At 41.4% G+C, this 23,659-nt stretch overlaps 1 protein-coding gene across 1 annotated transcript in view; it reads right to left on the minus strand.

Annotated features, from left to right (window-relative positions):
• Positions 1 to 23,245, minus strand: part of LOC108250244 (bromodomain-containing protein 1) — a 27,317-nt gene extending 4,072 nt beyond the window's left edge. The window contains exons 1-11 of the mRNA XM_017440025.3: positions 22,950 to 23,245; positions 19,496 to 20,871; positions 19,093 to 19,252; positions 18,893 to 19,021; positions 16,382 to 16,510; positions 15,768 to 16,080; positions 13,567 to 14,298; positions 13,326 to 13,452; positions 11,078 to 11,205; positions 3,753 to 3,847; positions 3,329 to 3,483 (exon numbers count right to left, since the gene is read on the minus strand). Coding sequence (XP_017295514.1) covers positions 3,329 to 3,483; positions 3,753 to 3,847; positions 11,078 to 11,205; positions 13,326 to 13,452; positions 13,567 to 14,298; positions 15,768 to 16,080; positions 16,382 to 16,510; positions 18,893 to 19,021; positions 19,093 to 19,252; positions 19,496 to 20,853 — 3,326 coding nt within the window. The 5' untranslated portion in view covers positions 20,854 to 20,871; positions 22,950 to 23,245. The remainder of the gene's footprint in view (positions 1 to 3,328; positions 3,484 to 3,752; positions 3,848 to 11,077; positions 11,206 to 13,325; positions 13,453 to 13,566; positions 14,299 to 15,767; positions 16,081 to 16,381; positions 16,511 to 18,892; positions 19,022 to 19,092; positions 19,253 to 19,495; positions 20,872 to 22,949) is intronic.
• Between the last annotated feature and the right edge of the window lie 414 nt (positions 23,246 to 23,659).

The raw sequence follows: 23,659 nt of genomic DNA on the forward strand, positions 1-23,659 counted from the left end.
TCGCAACAAGATATTGAAAAAAAAATATTTTGTTTGGGTTATGTTTATTTGTCCAAATACTTTTGAGCTCCTAAAATGTGGAGTGTTTGTAAAGAAATGTGTACAATTCCTACATTTTCTATCAGATATTTTTGTTCAACCCTTTAAATTAAACGTTACAATCTGCACTTGAATTCTGTTGTAGAGGTTTCATTTCAAATCCAATGCGGTGGCATGCAGAGCCCAACTTGTGAAAATTGTGTTACTGTCCAAATATTTCTGTCCCTAACTGTATGTAATATCTGGAAGTTATAATATGACTTTCTTTGGTAATGACTTTCAAAGTTTGTACAATGTATAATAAACATGATGCTAATCGCGTTAGCTTTTTTGTGATGTTTTCCATATTAAGTTCGCATCTATGCTCATTTCTGAACAGCACCCTGTGAATAACTGTTTTTTTACATAATACTGGGCATTTATTATTATATGAAACTATATTTATCAGTGTTTATTATGTTTTTTGGTTATTTAAGTTTCACAACGATCAAAATAATAAATAATCATTTAAAATTGGCACCGCAGCATCTGAACAGTAACTGAATCACGGGCTATGTGAAGATTCCCATCCCCAGTGAAATGACCACCGTCTCATAACCTGTCCATGTGAAGTCTCAGGTAAGAAGAATAAACAGATGGGGAAATAAATAAATGAACTTATTCTGTTCAGTTTTTTCTTTAAATGAACACCGTCCCAACTGAATCAATGAGCTTACCGGCCATTTGTGTGACAGTTGATTCAGGGTGCAGAAGTAGTGAAAATGGTGATAAACTGTTTATCTTTTACCACCTTTTGAAGCTTTTTGCTGTAGGACCTGGATCAAAAGCATCTTCAGGCTTCAACAGTTAAAAACAATTGAAACTACAATATCAATCTTAGTCCACAACATTCATTGTCAATCACAAACCTGTATCCTGGTAAATACTTGAAAGAAATAATAAAAAGCATCTGAACATTTTTTATCAAAAGCAAGTTTCAATCTCCTTTACCTTTCAATCCACATAATCAATGTTAGAGTTGCAAGTCTAAAATGTTGGAGGGGAAAAGTAGTTTTCTAATGAACAACTTTAGCAAACCATTCTGAAAGTGATCCAAAGGTCCACTCATATCACATCACTGTCCTCAGAGGAAGACTGAGACCTGAATTCACTAAAACTGCGCAGCGCCTGTTCCTCCATTTTTTGTGCATCGTTTGCACCAGACATCTGCTTTTTCTTGATATTATGTTCACAAAACAAATAGCTCAAAAAAATAAAATAAAAAATAGATGCAGACAAGTCTGTTTGTTCCCTTGCGTTAAAGAAAGAAAAACCCACAAAGGTCAATGAAATAACCCAAAAATGACAAAAGTAATAAAAATAAATACTAAAATTCATCTAATAAAAACTGGTCACTGCTTTTAAATTTTAGTTCAACAAAATTATTTTAAAAACAAACAAATGCAATTGGCCTGACAAAAAGGATGGTTCCCTAGAGGAGAGACTAATTTTCCCACAGGGACATGTTAAAGTAAGGTGTGTCCTGTACTCAGCATCACAGGTGAGCAGCATGTTAAAGATAAAGACTATAAGACCATTTTCCAAGCAGCTGGATGTTCCTGTGACTACAGCTGCTCAGATTACTCAGAAGGTTAAGGTCCACAGGACTGGAGACAACCTACATGGACGTGGCTGCAGGAGGAAAACGGATGACAAATTGAACAGATGGATAATTCGAATGGTGACCTAAGAGGTCAGAACAACTTAAAAAGACATTAGAGTTGAACTCCAAGGTCAAGGGTCATCAGTGTCAGATCACACCATCAGTCACTGTTTGAGCCAAAGTGGACTTAATGGAAGACGACCAAGGAGGACAATAAATCATAAAAAAAACATGAATGGAGTTTGTCAAAATGCATTTTGACAAGTCAAAGGTTCTGGGAGAATGTCCTTTGGACAGATGAGACAAAACTGGAGCTTTTTGACAACAAGTCCCATCAGCACTATGTTCACAGAAGAAAATGAAAAAGAAAAGAATCCTGTATCTCCAGTGAAACATGGAGGAGGCTCCGTTCTGTTCTGGGGCTGCTTTGCTGCATCTGATGCAGGGGTCCCAAATCTGTTCAGGGTCCAATGAAATCTCAAGACTACCAAGATATTCTGGAGCCAAGTGAGCTGCTCAGTGTCAGAAAGCTTGGTCTCAGTCTCAGATCATGAGTCCTCCAACAGGATAACGACCTAAAATCCACAGCTAAAAACACCAAGAATGGCTCAGAACCAAACATTGGACTGTTCTGAAGTGACCTTCAGAGTCCTGATCTAAATCCTGTTGAACATCTGTGGAAGGAGCTGAAACCTGCAGTCTGGAGAAGGAACCCTTCAAACCTGAGACAGATGGAGCAGTTTGTTCATGAGGAGTGGGACAAAATACCTGTGGACAGGTGCAGAAGTCACGCAATGACCAGGGTTTATACACTTTTCCCAGTGTAAAATTCAAGCACTTTTACAGCATTTTCAAGGTCAATTTTCAAACTTTTCCAGAACCACACTTTAGAGATAAAACAATACATTTAAATTCAAGAACACAGTTTTAATTCACTATCATATAAAATTATATCTTTCTGTTATTTATAATGCCTTGTGACAGTATTCTACATAGCAGGGACAAAGTAAAATAAAACATAACAAACTTGTCTGTTTTGAAATGTCTCTCACAAACACCCTCTACACCTGGCTGCTCGGAGAACAAACAGATTTAACAAAAAATCCTCCAAACTGATATCCCTCTGAGCTGCAGTGAGGCTTTGAGACTTCATCAAAGGCAAAATGACTGCCACCTGTTTTTGTGCCTAACATAAAAATATAAAATTAAGTTTTTTAATTTAACTTTTACAGTGCTCTTTATTACAAAACCATACACTTAAAAATATCAAGCACTTTTGAGGACTTTATACAGAAATCAAGCACTTTCCAAACCTTGAAAACACCTTTGTTAAAATTCAAGCCTTTTCAAGTATTCAAGCACCTGTACAAACCCTGAATGACGGATTTTCATCAGTTGGTTTAAAAAAAAAAAATTGTGATACAGACTAAAAAGGAACATCTCACCATATCAGGGAAAAGTCAGATTTGGGAAACAGAATAAATAAGGGACATTGTGAGCTTCCTTGACAATCACTGAGACCTCTTATTAGAACTTAATATCTCAAAAAGGATCTTTGGCCTGGACATGAGACAGCAAAATACAGCTGTGTATTTTTTGTTAGTTTTCTTTATTTTTCTCTAAAGCAGTTTACCAACAGTTTCTCACCAGCTGCGCTTGCTGTCGAAGAAGCGGACGAGGAATAGTTTCTCTGCGGACCTGAACTGCATCTGCTCTCCGGCTCTGAGAACGTCCAGTGGCGGCTTGGGAAGCTCCACCCCGCTGTGCCAGAACGATGTCCTCCGAGCTCGGGGGTCCATGATCTGTGAATACCACAACAAGAAGAAAGGGCAGACACTGAATGAGATGGCCCTTTTGCAGAAAAAAAAAATTGGGTCACCCGCACCAAAACGTCCTCTATTCAGAGACACGAGCATGCAAGGCCGAGTCGAGCATGAAGCGCTCTGCGCGATTTGACCAGCTACACACACCACCCAGGCCAGGCTACGGGCACAAATCACAAGCTACAGCATGGAGAATGGTAAAGGGGCAGATGTGAGATGAGATATGGATAGGACTAACACTCACTCACCAGGGCAGGGAAGGAGGGATATCCACTACATTTAGCCCAAACTAGTTTAAGAGGCTCCAGAACAAATGAAGAAGCAGCGGTGGGATTCCACACCTCTACAGGAACAACGACAAGCAAGTTATGAAGGATTCACTGAAACAGAGAGCACAAAAGCACACAGACACACCAAGACTTGGGGCGGAAACAGAGTTGTTCATGCATTCCACGTCTGCTCTGCCTGTGACAGAAATGTTGGCATCCACTAAGGTTCACCAACCGTGTCAATCAAATGCATGTAGCGCAGATTTTTGTGAGTGCATTGACTCTGCGTACTGCAGTAACCCACCTCTTACATTTAAATATGATTAAAAAAAGACCTTGAGTCCAACCACAAGCAGAAGAAGGAAAAACAACATGAATACTAGTTTTGAGGAAATACCTGTTGCTGTCAACATTTGGACATTTTATCACTCAGGAAGCACAAGGACACAAAAACTGCATCTAATTCCTGGTGAGAACTGTTTCTTCTTCTCGTCCTTTAAACAGACTGTTCACAAATCAGCGCATCATTGCCACCTGTGTCTGTAGTGAGAACTGACCCCTGAGTGGAACGTCATTGAACTATGAACACGAGTGCATGTGCCGATAAATGATTGCCTACATGAACGCAGAAAAGTACAAACAACTCTGTTGTCAGGTTTAAATCAAGCACACAACCAAGCACACAGGACACATCAATCAGTCAGACTTAAGTGTTTTTTGTTTGTTTTGTAAAGTAGTTCATAAATTTATGTCAAAGTCTGTAGGCTACTTTATTCTTATAATGGATTTTCTATTACAAAGACATTTTTTTCTTTATTGTTAGAAGTTGTTGCTCAAATTCATTTAGGTTTTTTTTTTACATAAAAAACTGAGGTTACTTTTGCTGACATTTGTTTGAACAGTTTTGTTTTTAATTTAAAAAATTGGCATTTACACTGCTAACACTTTATGGATTTATGTAGTAAAACAAACACACCCAGTCAAAATACAGAGCCACACACACACACACACACACACACACACACACCTTTTGCCATTTACCAAATGCTCATGCTGATTGGGAAAGCACAACTTTTTTCATTTTTACTTAACTTTCATTCCTTTAAAAGCCAAACCTCAATACTTGGATTTTTGCTCAGAAGTATAACTGACCAGGTGAAACAAAATACTTCTCAGTTTGTCTTTCTGTTTTCTGAGACACTTCTGCACCTCGTTCTACACACTCACTCCACACAGGTAGTCACCATATAATAGCTGACACAGGGCAGCAAGACAGAGCACACATCAAGGATTATTATTTACTAAAATAAAATAAAATAATAGGCCTTTGAGTGTCTAAAGTGGATATGTGAAAATGACCATACTTCAGTTGATAATAAATAAAACATTCTACAAATGTAAACAGCAGAAATGGATCCAACATCTCTGACAGGATAACATATTTGTGTGTCAAACACAACATGAATGAATGTTGATGACTGAATAATTTTTCTAAACTGCACCAGGAAACAGAACCCCGTCCCACCCATATGTACAACCCCAATTACAAAAAAGTCCAGGCCTAAAATAATGGGCATCCAATACTGACTTTCAGTCTTGTCCTTTGAGCTCAGAGATTTCTCCAGATTCTTCAACTCTATTTATATTATAAATCATTGATGGTGGAATAGTCTACCCAATTTTCTGTTCAAGAACATTATTCTGAAAATTTTTCACTAATTTTAGATGTAGTTTTTGCAAACTGGTGAACCTCTGCCCATCTTTCATTCTGAGAAATTCAGTCTCTCTAAAATGCTTTTTTAATATACCTGCTCTTACTGTCCTGTTGACAACCTAATTAGTTACAAAATGCTCCTCCAGCTGTTTCTTATTTGTACCACTTACTGTACCTTTACAGCCTTTTGTTGCCTCTGTCAACTTTTTGAGATGCGTTGCTGCCATCAAATTCAAAATGACCTAATTTTTTCCCCTGAAAATGATACAATTGCTTAGTGTACACATTCAATGTGTTTACTATGTTCTATTATGAACAAAGTATGGGTTTATGAGATGTGCAAATCATTGCATTCTGTTTTTAATTTACTTTTTAGAAAATAACTCAATTTTTTTCCCTATAACAGGGGTTGTAAATAGACTCCTAAATAGATGCAGATCTGATTGCAGCCTAGTAGAGACCTCCAGCAGATGTATGTGAGAGGTGACAATTTTGTCATCTGTAACCACTCAAGAAGTTGCCAGCAGCTGACAATGAGCACTTTAAACATTTGTGACACAGTTGGCTGAGCCCGCTGACTACATGTGCCTATATCCATCTCCCATAGAGAAAAAACACAGCAGTCAATATAGATTACTGGATACATTCTATTATTCTGAATACATTCTTATTATTTATATTATTTTAAAACATTGTGCATCACAAATTACACCACACAAGATTCAAGAGAGTTTGGATTAGATGAAGATCAATTCATCAAAATAAAACCAACAAACTGTGGTTGATTTAATTTCTACTCTAACTTTTTTCTGTCTGCTAGGGTCAGATGATGGTCAGAACATGTCATCTCAGGGTTCTATACAAAATAAGTAAACAGGGCTGCTTTGATACAGTTCAATTTACAGTCACATTGTGTGTTTTAGTTGCTATAGATGGTAATAAATCTTCACTTTGATTCATTCAGGGTAAATTCAATAATAGTTAAATAACTACTCTGACAGGTTTGAGTCTAAGTAAATTCTTTTTTTGTGTTGGTTTTGGTACAGGGCCTATAAAAAGTATTCAACCTGTTGGACAATTTAACCATTTGTTGCTATTACAAATCAGTTACGGTCAATAAAAATGGGCCGTTTTGACAAAAAAATAAAATTAAATAATGCAAGGCAAGGCATATTTATTTATATAGCACATTTCATGCCAGAGGGCAACTCAAGCTGCTTTACAAAATATAAACACAGTTAAGAGGATTAGGGCAAAAAGACACACAGAGACACAGAGCTGTGATTGCAGCCAAAAGTGCTTGTACTATTTATCCATCCATCCATCCATCTTCTTCCACTTATCCGGGGTTGGGTTGCGGGGGTAGCAGCCTAAGCAGGGAAACCCAGACTTCCCTCTCCCCAGTCAATTGGGCCAGGGTCACTTGGGCCTCCGGGGGAATCCCAAGGCGTTCCCAGGCCAGCTGAGGAACATAGTCCCTCCAGTGTGTCCTGGGTCTTCCTCTGGGCCTCCTCCCGGTGGGTCGGGCCCAGAACACCTCACCAGGGAGGCGTCCAGGAGGCATCCTAACCAGATGCCCAAGCCACCTCAACTGGCTCCTCTCGACATGGAGAAGCAGCGGCTCTACTCTGAGTCCTTCCCGGATGACCGAGCTTCTCACCCTATCTCTAAGGGAGAGCCCAGACACCTTGCGGAGAAAACTCATTTCAGCTGCGATCTCGTTCTTTCAGTCACTACCCAAAGCTCGTGACCATAGATGGGGGTAGGAACATAGATCCACCGGTAAACCGAGAACTTCCCTTTTTGACTCAGCTCTCTCTTCACCAAGACAGATCGGTATAGCGTCTGCTTCACTGCAGGCGCTGCACCAATCCGCCTGTCGATCTCCTGCTCCATTTTTCCCTCATTCGTGAACAAGACCCCAAGATACTTAAACTCCTTCACTTGAGCAGGACATCTTCTCCAACCGGAGAAGGCACTCTACCCTTTTCCGGCTCAAGACCATGGTCTCGGATTTGGAGGCACTGATCCTCATCCCAGCCGCTTCGCACTCGGCTGTGAACCACTCCAGCGAAAGTTGTAGATCACAGCCTGATGAAGCCAATAGGACCACATCAACTGCAAAAAGCAGAGACGCAATCCTAAGGTCACCAAAACGGATCCCCTCAACCTCAACACCTTGGCTGCGCCTAGAAATTCTGTCCATAAACGTTATGAACAGAATCGATGACAAAGGGCAACCTTGGCGGAGTCCAACTCTCACCGGAAACGAGTCCGACTTACTGCCAGCAATGCAGACCAAGCTCTGACACCGGTCATATAGGGACCTAACAGCCCGTATCAAAGGGCCCGGTACCCCATACTCCCGGAGTACCCCCCACAGGATTCCCAGAGGGATACGGTCGAACGCCTTCTCCAAGTCCACAAAACACATGTACACTGGTTGGGTGAACTCCCATGCACCCTCAAGGACCCTGCTGAGGGTATAGAGCTGGTCCAGTGTTCCACGACCAGGCCGAAAACTGCTCTTCCTGAATCAGAGGTTAGACTATCCGACGGACCCTCCTCTCCAGAACCCCCGAATATACCTTACCAGGGAGGCTTAAGAGTGTGATCCCTCTGTAGTTGGAACACACTCTCTGGTCCCCCTTTTTGAATAAGGGGATAAGTGCCGCCTCAACAATGGAGGCACGGAACATGGCCCACTCGGGCTCAATGTACCCCACCTCCCCCGGAACATGTTCAAAGTTCTCCCAGAGGTGAGAGTTGAGACTCCGCCAGACGTTCCCAACAGACCCTCACAATACGTTTGGGCCTGCCAGGTCTGACCGGCATCCTCCCCCACCATCGGAGCCAACTCACCACCAGGTAGTGGTCAGTTGACAGCTCCGCCCCTCTCTTCACCCAAGTGTCCAAGACATGCGGCCGCAGATCAGATGAACTGACAACAAAGTCGATCATTGAACTGCGACCTAGGGTGTCCTGGTGCCAAGAGCACATTTGGACACCCTTATGTTTGAACATGGTGTTCGTTATGGACAATCCATGACGAGCACAGAAGTCCAACAACAGAACACTGCTCGGGTTCAGATCAGGGGGGCCAATCCTCCCAACCACACCCCTCCAGGTCTCACTGTCATTACCCACGTGAGCGTTGAAGTCCCCCAGCGGAACAAAGGAGTCTCCAGGAGGGGCACTCTCTAGTAACTCCTCCAAGGACTCCAAAAAGGGTGGGTAATCTGAACTGCTGTTCGACCCGTCCCCCCCACACGTAGGCGGAGGGAGGCTACCCTCTCGTTCACCGGGGTAAACCCCAACGTACAGGCACCTAGATGGGGGGCAACAAGTATGCCCACTCCTGCTCAGCGCCTCTCACTGGGAACAACTCCAAAGTGGAAGAGTGTCCAACCCCTCTCAAGGTTCCAGAGCCAGAACCGTGCGTTGAGGTGAGCCCAACTATTTCTAGCCGGAACCTCTCAACCTCACACACCAGCTGTTTATCCAGTCATTTATTTTATATTACATACACTGCCTGGCCAAAAACAAGTCGCCACCTGGATTTAACTAAGCAAATAGGTGTGAGCCTCCTATTGCATAATTAATGCAGCTAGCAACAAGTTTAACCTCAACTGGTGCAATGAGTTGCTTCTCATTTCTTAAACAACCATGTCGAAAGACACATCCTGTGGTTGTGGAAAAGATGTCAGTCTGTTTGAGAAGGGTCAAACCATTGGCATGCATCAAGCAGAGAAAACATCTAAGGAGATTGCAAAAACTACTAAAATTGGATTAGGAACTGTTCAAATAAAATCTGGAAGGATAGTGGAGACACATCGTCTTCGAGGAAGAAAAGTGTCCAAAAAGAAATCCTGAATGATCGTGATCGGCGATCACTTAAGCGTATGGTGAAATCAAATCAAAGAAAAACAACAGTAGAACTCCGGGTTACGTTTAATAGTGAAAGTAAGAGCATTTCAACACGCACAATGCAAAGGGAACTGAAGGGATTGTGACTGAACAGCTGTGTAGCCTTAAGAAAACCACTAATCAGCGAGGCTAACAGGAATAAAAAGGCTTCAATTTGCTAGGGAGTATAAAGATTGGACTCTGGAGCAATGGAAGAAGTTCATGTGGTCTGATGAGTCCAGTTTTACCCTGTTCCAGAGTGATGGGCGCATCAGGTTAAGAAGAGAGGCAGGTGACGTGTTGCACCCATCATGCCTAGTGCCTACTGTACAAGCCTGTGGGGACAGTGCTATGATCTGGGGTTGCTGCAGTTGTTCAGGTCGAGGTTCAGCAACAGTATGTGCTCAAAGGTCAGCTGACTACCTGAATATACTGAAGGACCAGGTTATTCCATCAATCGATTTTTTCTTCCCTGATGGCATGAGCATATTCCAAGATGACAATGCCAGGATTCATCGGGCTCCAATTGTGAAAGAGTGGTTCAGGGAGCATGAGACATCGTTTTCACACATGGATTGGCCACCGCAGAGTCCAGACCTTAACCACATTGACAATCTTTGCACAGCAGTCAGACTCTACCATCATCAATGTCAGATTTTGGTGAAAAATTAATGCAACACTGGATGGAAATAAATCTTGTAACATTGCAGAAGCTTATCGAAACAAGGCCACAGCGAATGTGTGCCATAATCAAAGCTACAGGCGGTCCAACAAAATATTAGTGTGTGACATCCTAACCAGATGTCCAACCAGATGCGACTTTTTTGGCCAGGCGGTGTATTTTTGTGAGTGAGTATTAGACAGTCAGTCAGGTCGGTTTTATTTTTTCAGTGACAGAGTTCTGTATCCACCATCAGCCTGTTGATGTAAGCTGTTACAGGTCGACCTCTTCCTCTGTGGCCTTGTGCTGGTTTCCAAAATAAAACACAACCTCCACATTCCTTCTTGGCTCTGTAACAGTGACCAACAAAATGAAGCTGTCTGATTTTTACTTATTACTCTGTAGAAATTTGATTTCACTTTATTATTAAAGATTGTTTTTTTCTAATTATTTGTCAAGAAGGCCAATTTATATTGGCCATGATTTATTTATGACAGCAATAACAGCATAAAACATCCAAGGGGTGAATACATTTTTTAGGCAGTGTATGTGGCTTAGTTATGAGGATATAATTCACACTGAACCAAAAGAGAAAATAACATCCTATCCTTCAGTTCCCCTTTATGTGTCATAAGTTCCCTGTTCCTGTTTTGCTTCTTCATTTACAGCTTTCTTTAAATCTTAAACCTGCAGTTTCAGTTTGTTGGTTTTAGGATGATGTCGGGGGCCCCAAGTCTCAGTGAACAACTGGTTTTGAAAATTCTCATCTAAAAGAGTTTTGACATCCAGACTGATTTTCTTTAAATTTACACCTTCAACTAAACAGTCCAGTGTCTCACATAAGAGTGGGAAAAAACAGTAACACACAAGCAAAAAAACATTATTAATGTGGAACAGCCAGTATTAGTATACTAACAAGGATGTACAAGTATAATCAGTGTCTATAGAAGACAAAAGAAGAAGCTTGCCATGCCGTTTCATGCACACTTAGATGACTTCACTAAAAGATTCTGATTTGCTCACCTGAAGAGATCTTGGTAGCTTTGCTGAAATCACCATTTTCAACTCGCATCAGAGTGCTTTTGTCATCTACAGTGTTTCGTCGAGCTGCTGCTGGTCGCCCTTTACAACCTTTAGACACAACGACAGTGCTGAAAGAGAAAAGACTGGTGGTTAATAATTAGTCGCATGCAATCTGACAACACAATGCTTCCTCAGATGCAGTTTTTATGTGGGCACTTCACCTGAAAAACTCAAATTCTAATTTTTGTACAAAATATTTTCATGAAAGTTGTTTCAATCAAGAGAAGTAGGTAAATATTACAGCTTCTGTTAAAAGATGATTTCTCACTGTGCTGGGACTGTTGGCTACTAGTTGGCAAACAGTCTCTAGAACACAGGTTCTCAAATGGAGGTACGTGTACTCCTTGAAGGCATTCCAGGGAGTACTTTTTTAATGAAATTTAATTTAATTAAAAAAAAAAATTTAAGTCTACTAAAAAATAACATTTATCCATAATTACTCCAATACAGTTACTGTATATATTAAACCTTTTGAAAAAACAAGACTATACACTTAATTTTAAAATAAGAAGACAATTTGATTTCATAACTGTAAAACAAGGGTAGGCAATCCTGGTCCTCGAGGGCCACTATCCTGCATGTTTTCCTTGTTTCCCTGCTCCAACACATCTGATTTAGTGGTTAAATGACCTCTTCATGTTCTATAGAAGCCTGTTAATCACCCATTGATTCAAATCAGGTTTGGTGGAGCAGAGAAACAAGTAAAACCTGCAGGATAGTGGCACTTGAGGACCAGGGTTACCCCTGCTCTAAATCTTAACCCAACCTGGCTCCTGTCACAGGGCAGCACCTGTCAATCACTGTCACTCCCACTTTGGAAACATAAACAACGTAAACATCTATAAATAATTTTATGGTTTTAGTTTGAGAATACTTTCTTTAAAGGACCCTTTAAGTTGCTGATTATTTATTGCTTTCAGTTGCAAAGTTCAAGAAATCAGTCACAGATGGCACAGTACTGTATTTTACATCTCATTGGCAAAACAAAAACTAATATTTGAGCTGGTTAGGTGGTACTTAGCTGAAAAATATTTAACAGATAGTGCATTCCTGGAAAAAACGGTTGAGAACCACTGTTCTGGAATGTCTCTAAACATTTGTGGAGATTCTCAATTTTCTTGCTCAAGTTGCAGAGGCACACAGTCTTGTCACTTGAACACTGAACATCCATCCATTTTCTTTACCCACGTCTCCATTGAGGGTTGTGAGGGAGCTGGCGCCCATCTCCAGCAATCCTTGTGCGAGAAAAGGACAGGCTGGACAGGCCACAAGTCACAGGGACACAGAGACAAATGAAAGAGACAACCATTCACTCTCTCACACCTAGGGACAAATTAGAATTACCAATTAAACTAATATGCCTGTTTGTGGTCTGTGGGAAGAAAACAGGAGTACCTGCAGAACATCCATGCGTGCACAGGAAGAATGTGCAAACTCCACACAAGAACACTGGGAAGCAAATCTGCAACCTTCTTGCTGTGAGGCGATAGCTCTCAAAAGATTGTGGGATTTTTTTTTCTTAAAAAGACAGACTCATCACAGGGGTCTCAAACCTGTCTCAAGAGCCTTAGGGTATTATTGTGACACCTACATGGAAGCGTTCCTCTGACCAATTTTTTAGACGTCCTGGTTTAAAAACTCCACCAGTGATAAGTAATACTTATTTAAAAATTGGTCCAAATCCTACTATTTCCTTTCAACAGTGTGCTATAGATTAAGTTAAGGTGGGTACAAAGCAGGTGGAGATAAGTATGCAACGGGCAGAGGCGGGCATTGAAATAATGTGCATGTCTTAGAATACAGCTTTGCAAGTTGTGCACACACACACACAAGGAGTTGAATTAAAAAAAAAAAAGTTGGCTCCACACAGCTGTCGGTGGAAGGTTCACTTGGTTGAAAAATACTCAAAATTCAGTGAGACTGCAACTGAAGATGTGTGCATTTTTTGTAATTTTGAGTTGCCATTGAGTCTAACCATCACTGCCTAGTGAGATACTGGCTTGACTAAGTGGAACCCAGAGAAAATTACTTTTTGCATTGTAGCAATTTTTGGTTGAGACGACAAACGATTTTGAAAATGCAATTTCTTCATTTAGTTACTGATAGGGTTTTATGTTAACTGTCATGAGTTGCAGTGTGCAATATTATTGTTTAACTCAATGTTAATGATACAGGAAGGTTCAGTCACCCCGTGCCACAAAGGATGCTGCCGCTGGAGGAAATGCTGGACTCTGAGGCACACCGGCGACGTGGCTCCAGCAGCCGAGGAGACGGGGAAACTTCCTTCTCCTCCATCACAAAACCATTTGTTACTCCTGATAAAGGAACAAAACAAATAAGAAAATCTGTCACTCACTATCCACATATGAATATAGATAAATTTGTTTTCATTAGGTTGTTTTTTTCAATAGGCTTTTCTAAGTGTGCACCTGTGCCAAGTCGTTTGATCGGTGCCTCCTCATCCTGCTCACTATTTGCACTGCTGCGGCGAGTTCTTTTTTTCGGCAGGAGGAGCGTCTCCAGTCTAGGGATCACCACTGACAAGAAGGTTTTGGCCCCCAGAGGTGGTGATGACACAGCAGACACCTCTTGGCCCTTGGGTGGTTTCTGTGGACTGGCACTCTTAGACTTACGAAAGAGAATGTTGGTCCGTCTGTTGCAGGTTCTAGATACTTCCATGTGAATGTCGCCATTAGGAAGGAGCTGGTCTGGAATGTGCCCGTTGCAAATATTGACTGGCACTGAGGTAGATGTGTTTGTGTTGTCATCAAGCTCCATGGGAGTCTGGTCTGAAAAGGAAGTGACGGGCTTGAGATAGGGTGGCTCTGAGTTGCTGGGAGAAGTTTCAGGCTGAGATGGTGAGGTTAACAGCTCTAACGTTGGTGGCGGTAGGGGGTACATTGGCGCTTCTAGTGGTGGCTTCTCCCCCAACTGAGTGGGAGGTGGGACAAGACCTGAAGTGGAGGGTGGTGGTGGGAGGGACTTCTTCAAGCTTATCTCACTGCGGACTTCCATTATAGTTTTTTTGAGCAGCTTGAGCCTCTTACTGCGGGATGGGCTGTGCTTCATGGCGGTGCTAAAGTCCAGCTTCTCCAGAAGCTCCTTCAGCTGATCCTTTAGCGGAGTCAGTTGACGGTAGGAGGGGGTCAGCAGGCGGTCCACTGAGAGAGACAAACAAAAATGTAATTACAGACGTATCTCAGTGTCAGTGTCTTAGAATCTCTGAACTAATGACAAAACTGACTTAATCTACAAACACTATTTTACAATTGTCTCTGTGCGAAATTAAAAGACTTGTTTACTTTATTCTTCATTACAGTTTAATTGCTCTCTATAACACAGAGGACAATGTGGTTCATTACAGAGTTCAAAGTTTGACTCCTGAAAACTGTCACCACTTATTTTATATCCGCAAAATTCACACTTTCACTTGTTTCCAGCATTTCTACTAGTGGACGACCAATATATTTTTCTGTGGCCAATCTTTACAAATCAGGGCCGCTGATGACTGATATCCAATACAAATCGTTTGGTTTTTTTGGCCAATATGTATTTTTCAATTAACAAAATTTAACAATCTTAACTTAAATAAACAAAAAATTAACAACTTTTACTAAGAGTTGTACACTTAAAAACAACATATAAAAGAACAATCTTGTGTAAAAAGTAAACTGCGATCTTCATTTTCCTACTTGGTAATTGATTAAATATGCTCACGTATGGTTGATTTTTTTTAAAGTGGCCAATATCAGTCTGCTTAATTGGTTCATCTCTAGTTTGTACAAAAAATGGGCAGTGTTTTTTTTTATTTCTGAAGTCTAAGTAAAAAGGGCAAATTCAAAGAAGTAGTGATCATCACAACTGACTTTCTTTTTAAAATAAGTACATGATAGGTATAGTTTTTTTTCCCCCTTACAGAGCTTTTTCAGTCAGGGTACATACCAGGGGGCTAGAATGTTTAAAGAAAACTCCAATAATTACTGATAAATTTGGAGTGTTTTTGCTTAAAATACCCATCCATAGTTTGAACCTGAATTTTTTTCAAGTGACTAAAGGTGGTTTCTCACCGGGGTGGAACTAGGTGAGAAACTGCATCCATGAGAAAGTCTAAAGAATTTCTTGTGACATCTGCAGGGTTCTTCATTTTATTGTGTGAGCATCAGAGGCTTTCAGAGTTGTCATTTAAATTGTGTTGTTGTGTCTACAACATAACTCTTAAGAGCACTAAAGTTTTGACTCCTGCAGAGGACCTACTTTGACAGTAAACACCCGAGGCAAATGTCCAGGTTTAAAAACCACAATGATAAATAACTATTGAGAAACTGGTCCAACTCTATACTTCAGCAGATTAAACTCTAATTGTGGGGGCGGGTGCCGTGGTGGGTACGGTGTAGGCGAAGGTGTACACCACCTTCCTGCACAACAGGAAATCTACAACAAGAGGTCAAACATCAAGTAACTGTTTAAATAAAAACAAAAGTGAGCAATTCCAATCAAGCAGTAATGCAATGAGGGACACCCCAAAAACTGTGCAAATTAATACATTGCAATAATTAAACATCCTCAAAGCATATTCCCAGTAAAAATCTCTAATAAACTTCTCAACTGTTTAAAAAATCCATCTACTTACCATCTTCCCAGGAGAAGAGAGGTGGTGGCTCCAACTTTGGGGCTTCAGGCAAGTGCAAGCAGCTGGGGAAGTCAAAGCCGATCCTCTCAGCCTCTTTACGGGCTCTTCGGAGGATGACTCCTCCATGGTCCTGCATCCGCTGAGCAGCCTTGTAGAAGAATGTGTCCTTGGCATTGTATGTCATGCAGTTGGAGATTATGAGGTTGAAGTCGGCCTCAAATTCATCCAAGCTCCTGTAATCATGAGCGTCGATTCGTTTTCTCATGGTAGAGAAGTCCATGGGATTCTTGATGTGGTCCAGGTAGTCAGGGACCTGCAGGGGGGGCAATAAAGACGAGGAAGAATTGTAGACTGTCCAAGAAGGAATGAGGCTTAATTAATACAATCTTCTTATTTCCAAAAAAAGTGCATGCTTGGTGGGTGGGGGCACAACAATGAGAGAATTCCTTTTAGCTTTTTATGATATTGTACACTCTCTCCAAAAATTCAGGACAAAGACAGAATAGTCAAAAAACAAACAGCAAGCTTCCCTCATATTTTAAAATCTTGTGCTGAGGGTTGCCCAGATGATTGTTTCTAGCCTGTCTTAATAAAAACAGTTAACAGTAACAAACCTCCTTGATGCTGACAGGCTGAGCGAAGATGCTGTACTGGTCCTTGGCCTGCAGCTGACTGAAAACACCCCTTAGCAAGATGCTGAAAGGGGTAAGCTGGACCTCCATCACTGACTGCTGCAGCTTTAACTGAAAAGAGAAGATTGACAAACTCAACAGAAGAAAAGCAGCTCCACAAGTGTAAAGCTGTGTTCAAAAGCCCGTTTTCCAACTGTGCATTGAGTCCACTTGTTCCGCCCTCAGTGTGTTAGTGGATGTTTTCACATATTCAACGAAGCTCTAAACTTTTAGTAACATTTTTAAGATGCAGCAGATAAATATTAGCAGTTTAAAACTGAGTTAATACATGCTGGCTGTTTCTGTCACAAGAGCTGTGTAGAAATCTCTAATAGTTGTCCTTGAATAACTAAGTTGTTACTAAAGTTACATTGGTTCTGAAATAGTTCTACACCAAGTGAAATCATAGTGAGTGTTATTGACTGAATGTTTTCTGATATATTTACAATTAAAACAATTTTATTATTTTTATTATATCAAATATCAGTAGCAACAAATCGTCTCAGTGGTTAGGGCGACTTCTCTAACCACTGAGCCAATGAGAGAGTTGGAGGTTTGTTTAAATCAGGTTTATTACCAAAATTTCCTGTTATGTCACACTTCAATGTTTAACTTAGATCAAGAATTTCTAATTTGTTTCAGTTCCAGGTATCAACTCACTCACAACATTTCAGCCTGACTGCGTTGTCTCAGACAGAACAGGTCAAATGATGCAGCTACTTACAGACTCTTTCATCTGAAATACATAAGTACATAATTGTTTCAGATCAAGTTAAATGGGTTTGTAAGGTTAGGTTAAAAGACACTAAAAACTGACTTCAGGCCCAACATTCACAGCTAAACAATTAATGCTGGTTTACTGTGCACCAGTCTGAACAGGTTTCTAGTTATAGCTGTTATGATGATACGCCCTGATAACAAATTACCTAAATTAGTGACACTAAAAACTCACAGTTAAATCTAAAGTTAATTTGTCATGCACTAATCCTGCTTTGAGGACCTGGATCCGTAATCACCACAGAAATGCTGTAAAAAACATTGATTTTCACAATATTTTAATGCTTTATTTTAGTCTTTTGTTTTCTGTATTTTGCCACCACATCAGTGTTTTTCCTGTCGTGAGAGGGCGTTTCTAACAAAGAATCTCTAGCTGTGAACTGTGTGTGTAGAAGAAAGCCTAAACCTGATTCTTTTAACTTTTTTCAGGCAATATCTGGTCTTCATGGATGAAAACCACTACTACTGATGTAAGAATCGACTGACAGTGCACAAATGATATATTATAACAACAAATGAGTTGCAAGAGCAGCTTGATAAAACCCAGCAATAAACTTTGAACCATGACAGAATAACAGCAGGCTGTGCAGTAAAAAATAAAAAGTGAAAAGACAGGAAACCGTAACTGTTTGGCTTTTGTGAGAACTACTTGGTGTTTTGGTTTCAAAGTTAGAAGTAAACTGTACACCCAGACAGGAAATAAGGCATTATTTATATATTTCTAATGAAGGTTTAAGTCAAAAGGCTCTTTTACAAGACATATCAGGCCAGAAATTAGACACCTGGTTGCCTCACTGTGATTTCTGAATGGACTGAGGCAGCGAGGGGGGTTGAAGCCAACCCACCCGATGCACCTTTGTGCCAAGAGGCAAGGTAGTAACAGAGCGGAAACAGTCGACATGTGAAAAAGTAAGCCGGCTTGCAGCTCAACAATATGATGAAATGATGATATACAGCAAGGGTAGGCAATCCTGGTCCTCAAGGGCCACTATCCTGCATGTTTTCCTTGTTTCCCTGCTCCAACACACGTGATTCAGTGGTTAAATCACCTCTTCATGTTCTGCAGAAGCCTGTTAATCACCCATTGATTCAAATCAGGTGTGTTGGAGCAGAGAAACAAGTAAAACATGCAGGATAGTGGCCCTCTAGGACCAGGGTGGAAAAGCGAGACTAATGCACACAAACTCTGTATTTATTTATTTTTGTTAAGTAAACCGTAAAAGAAATCGACATGCTTTGAAAACACAACAAAGATGTTTGCATTTAATGTGGTGCGCTCCACGTCACTGTAGCAGAGTTCTTCTCCACGCCTCTTTTGGTTTTGCAACACACACTATTTCTGAAAGCTCACATCTGTGTGGGACATGGCTGGGTCCATCTGTGATTTTTGAAAGGCCAGACTGACTGGTCTGTGTAGACATTTCACAGAACTGTTTTGTGAAAGAGCCTAGAGCAGTGACGCACAATTCTTGTCCTCAAGGGACACTATCCTGCATGTTTTAGTTGGTTCCCTATTCTCCGGCAAGTCTTCAAGTTCAGTAGAGGCCTGTTAATTAATTGGTTCATTCCAATCAGGTGTGTCAAAGCAGAGAAACATCCAAAACTTGCAGGATAGTGGCTTTTGAGGAAGGATTGGGCACTACTGGCATAGAGAAACCAAAGCCAAAGAGATTGTACCTCCTCCCTCTTCAGCTTCTCCCTCTTCCTGATGAGCTCCAGCAGAAGTCGAGCACGCTCTAGGTCATGTCGGAGGCGGTGCCACACTTTCAGCTGCTCTCTTAGCGCCTGGTTCGTCTCCATGCGGTCCTGTGGGAAGTAATATTTCCACTCAAGTCTATATTCAAGCATGAAGCTTCACTACAGTCAGCAGCACTTACCATATGCTGTTTAGCTTTAGGAGGCTGAGGGTTGGCCTGTAGTCGGCGAATCAGGGGCACATTGTTTCTAGACTGCCTTTTTAGCACCCAGTAGCTCAGGACCAGCTCAACAAACTGACGCTTCCTCTGAACGGCTACTTGATTCAGAATAGTGTCAAAACTATGCCACAATGAAAGAGACAATCATTAAATTATCTTTTCTGATTTTAAAAATTATTTTTATTTTATGTCAGCAGTTACAGGTTTTCATCTCCAGGTTTCTATTGTGTTTGTCAAATTTCACTCAAATCCTTGAACAAACTAGCTCAAACAGAAACCCAGAGATCACTGAAAACACCTGGACAAACAAACAGGCCTAACCTGTCCTGATTATTAGGCTTGTGTGTGTTTGTTGCCTGGTTACCTTGAAGCAGTGATGCTGGGCCCAAAGATAGCTGGGGTCTCAGATTCAGATTCAGGTTCTGGTTCTGCTTTCCTAATTTTTTTCTTTTGCCAGCCCTTAGACCGAGCCTTCCCCCTCTTGTCCACCCTCTTGTGACAAGCTCCGTTTTTTAGATGAGGCTCATCGTAGATGTTCAGAGGCCGGCGGTCGCAGCCCTCAGGTGTGTGGCTGCAGCAGTAGGCAGTCTTTTTCACAGAGAAGGTGGTGGCACCTGAATCGGTCAGCTCTCTGACAGGCTCCATCTTCATGAAGAGGCCGGCCTTCTGTGCGCAGCTGACATGGAAGGCAGTGTAACAGTTGATTTTGTCACATTGGATACAAGCTCCAGCCCCCTTCGCCTTGCACAAGTAGCAGGTGAGCTTCCAGCGAGCAGGTGGAATGTTGCGAACACCGTCTATGGGCTCAATAAAAACTGTGTCGGAGAACCCGACTTCAGGCACCCACAAAGCACATGCCACATGTCCCCAGCGGTCATCATCGGTCTTCTTCAGAGCTCCTCCTCGGTTGGGGCAGAAGAGGCACTCAGCTGGCTGTGATGGACACTGCAGGCAGTGACGACACAACCACTGACCCTCTGGGATGTACGGCACGCCGTAGCACTCCTGGTGCACAGCAATGTTGCATGAGTCACAAAAGAGGATGACATTGCTATCTGCTCCATCTCCGTCCATGCAGATGCAACAAACAGCATCTTCGTCCACTTGCGACTGGAGGTCGCTCTGACCTTGAGTGGCTGAAAATGACTCCTTCTCAAAGCGGTCCATGAGGAACTCAAACAGGTTGTGGGATACCTGGCTGACACCCTCGCTCTTCCTCTTCTCGTTCATGAGCTCAAGCCAGGCATAGTCCTCCTCATCCATGTCATACTCCACCTCCTCATCCAGCTCCTCTGCTGTTTTCTCAGTGTATTTGAAATATGCCATCGGCCGTTTTGGAACCACTGGCAGATTGTATTCAACCGTCCTAACCTTTGGCTCCAGAAGGCTGCCAGTACTACTACTGAGTGGCACGGAGAGAGTGGAATTCTTCTTCTGCTGGTTATTTTTGAGACGCACAGAGCGAACCAGAACCTGCTGGGGCTTCTCGTTATTCTCCTTGTTGCTGTTGCACTCCATGATTTCCTGAGCCGTGGGGTCATCATCAGCAATGACGTCCAGTTTGTCGTAGATGCTAAGTCGGTGTACCCGGCCATCCACCTCCAGCTCCACTATCCGCTGAGCTTGCGCATATGTGAGTGTTTCCCTGTTTGGTGAAGGCTTGATGGGAGACGACTCCCTCTTCAACACAGCAGGGCGGCGAGTTTTGCATCTTTTCTTCATTTCGAATCTGTGAAGATCCTGGAAGTCATACAAAGAAAAAAACAATATTAACTACAAGCACTCATAGAGCGCAAACCCCCGCCAAGACCCACTATCATTGTGATGTCATAATGGGACTGATCAATACCATCATCATCATGTCATCACTATATGTTGAGGAACTCAAAGAGTAAACCTCCGCCTAGGCCCTAGGCCATGGGTCATTAAAAAAATTGTAGGATCCAGATCCTGATCCCTATCACCGCCAAAATATAATCCTTTGTTCTTTGTGACAACTTCAACATTTCCTGAAAATTTCATCAAAATCCATTCATTATTTTTTGAGTAATTTTGTGCATAGACAAATGTTACCAAAAACATATACCCCCTTGGTGGAGGTCAATAATTCATTGATCCAGCAGGGAGGCAAAAACTGCTGAACAGCAATTTTTTGTCATCAACTTGTAAAATACAAAAAAAAATAAAATTCTAACTCTGATGGACCCCTTTCACTGGAAGGTTTTTCACAACTATGAATGAATTAAGATAGTAATTCCCAGCTTGGGTGACCATAAGGAGAATATGGTATGTGAAAAATCACAACATAATAATTTGATCATCAGAAACTGGGTGTTAAAAGGAGCAGAACAGACCATGCCTTGACACAACAACTAGTAATTACTCATTTTCATAAATGCAGGGAAAACAGACTGGCTGTAATGAGGAGACTACTTGCCTTCAGGCTGACTTGGTGTCAAAAGAAATACTTCGAGGTAAACACATCTAAACGCTTTGACTACAACATGTAACAAAACCAAACAGGCTATACATCATTTCAAATTATTCTCCTTTTTAAACATAATTCAGACACAGATACCAGGTAACAAAAACATCAGACCTGACAGCTCATCTGTGGTTGCAGGCAATAAAAGGTTGCCGAAAAAAAAGGAGATGAACATAAAGTTGGGAGCTTTTCCTGTGCACACATCTTTGGCAATAGAGATATTACACCATCTATCTCAGAAGAAATGAAATGAATTGTCCCTTCAAATGTTGCCTTAAAATCGATATCTTTTTCATCCAAAATGCACAACTATTTATGGAGGAAAAACCTGCTTACCTTTGAGTTCAGGGGTTTAATACTTGATTCTTATACTGCTTGTGATATTATTTGATTTGTGACCTGCATAAACTAAGAACAAAAGGATGCAGCTTGTAGTCATTTCCATTTTAAGCTCAATATATCTGTTTGATTTGCTAAATAAAAAAAAACATTATTTCTAAAATTTCAAGTAAATTTATCAATACAAAACTTCTTGATACAGTCAACTTTTACAGACAGGAAACAAAACACGTTACAGCCACTACAGACAAATAAAGTTTTAGCTCTTTGTATCTGACTGATGTACCCTTACAAGAAAGAGAAGCCGATATAAACAACATACTTTTATGAACAACAAATGTACAATCACAAGGCTCAGAGAAGGAGTTCAAACAGGACGTTTTCAATGTACCGCTGGTGCTTAAGCTCCTTTAATTTGGGAGATCAGCAAGATTTCAATAAATACTGCAAGGGGCGGAAACATAACGTCCACCGGATGAATGAAAGACGTACGGAGAGCAACACGCCTCCACGCCGCTTACAGCGACCCTCCGACAGGCTCCTCGGGCATAACTGAAGTCGCCAAGTGCCATTTTATCGTCAAATAATGTATGCTAATAGCAAGAGCTACTTTACCTCTCCGTTCCTCTTAGCGAGTTGAGCCAAACCAACCATAAACAACCACAGAAGCTCTTAATAAGTAATGTAAAACGTGTTATTTATGCGACAAGACACACCTGCTTCAAAGTTACAAGAGAGGACGACACGGTGATGCCCTCCAAACAGGCGACGGCCTCCGTGTAAGCATTAGACACTCCGTCCAGAAATCGGGCTAGCGTTTCCATGCTAGCACCAGGGAGAGGAAATATGGCGACCAACACACAACAAGAGACTGTTTAAATTCAAATAAATTTGTTTTCTCTTGAATCGGAACAGGGTGCCTTTGTGTTTGATCTTCCCTGGATTATATGAGTCTGATAATAAATAAATAAGCAGAGAGTGAGACGAAACCTACCTCGGTGTTTTCACGAATTCAGCTTATTTCAACGGTAGCAATGGCGGCGCGGCCTTCGGAGCAAAGCAGCAGTTAAATCCACATTCAGTTTGTTCCGGTGGCCATGGCTCGCGCCGAACCGAGTACAACCCAAATGTGGCCGGCAGGTATCCAGGGCGACGGAGACGGTTACCACGGCTATAGGTGTATGTGGGTACAAACAGTGGAATAGTAGTTGGAAGTGGCACAGCTCAGCAGCAGTCTGGGCTTCTCTTCCCCCACAACAATGCGGCTGTGTGAGTCGCCACGCGGCGACGTCATTACGTACATGTCTAAACTAGGAAGTCATTTTAGGTTCCTTAAACAAACAGAATTGGAACATTATAAGGTGAACTGTGGAAACCCATTCCTGCCGCTCTGATGGAAAAAAGACCCTCCAAGTCATAATTATGAAATACTATTTCAAAATTATGACTTAGCATCCCATCATTATAAGATGCATAGTCATAATATTGAGATGGCATAATTATTAGATTTCTTAAAAGTGTTACATGTCAAAATTTTAAGATGCTAAGTCATAATTTGAGAGGCTAAGTCATTACGAGATATTTAAAGTTGAGATGCTCAGTCATAACATTCACACACACACATATATATGCAATATAAATTATTTTATAGGTTTTTTTTTTTACTTTATAAAACCATGACTCATGTTGAGCTATGTTTCTACT

Source organism: Kryptolebias marmoratus, linkage group LG17 (genome assembly GCF_001649575.2).
Source record: "Kryptolebias marmoratus isolate JLee-2015 linkage group LG17, ASM164957v2, whole genome shotgun sequence".
Lineage (NCBI taxonomy): Eukaryota > Metazoa > Chordata > Actinopteri > Cyprinodontiformes > Rivulidae > Kryptolebias > Kryptolebias marmoratus.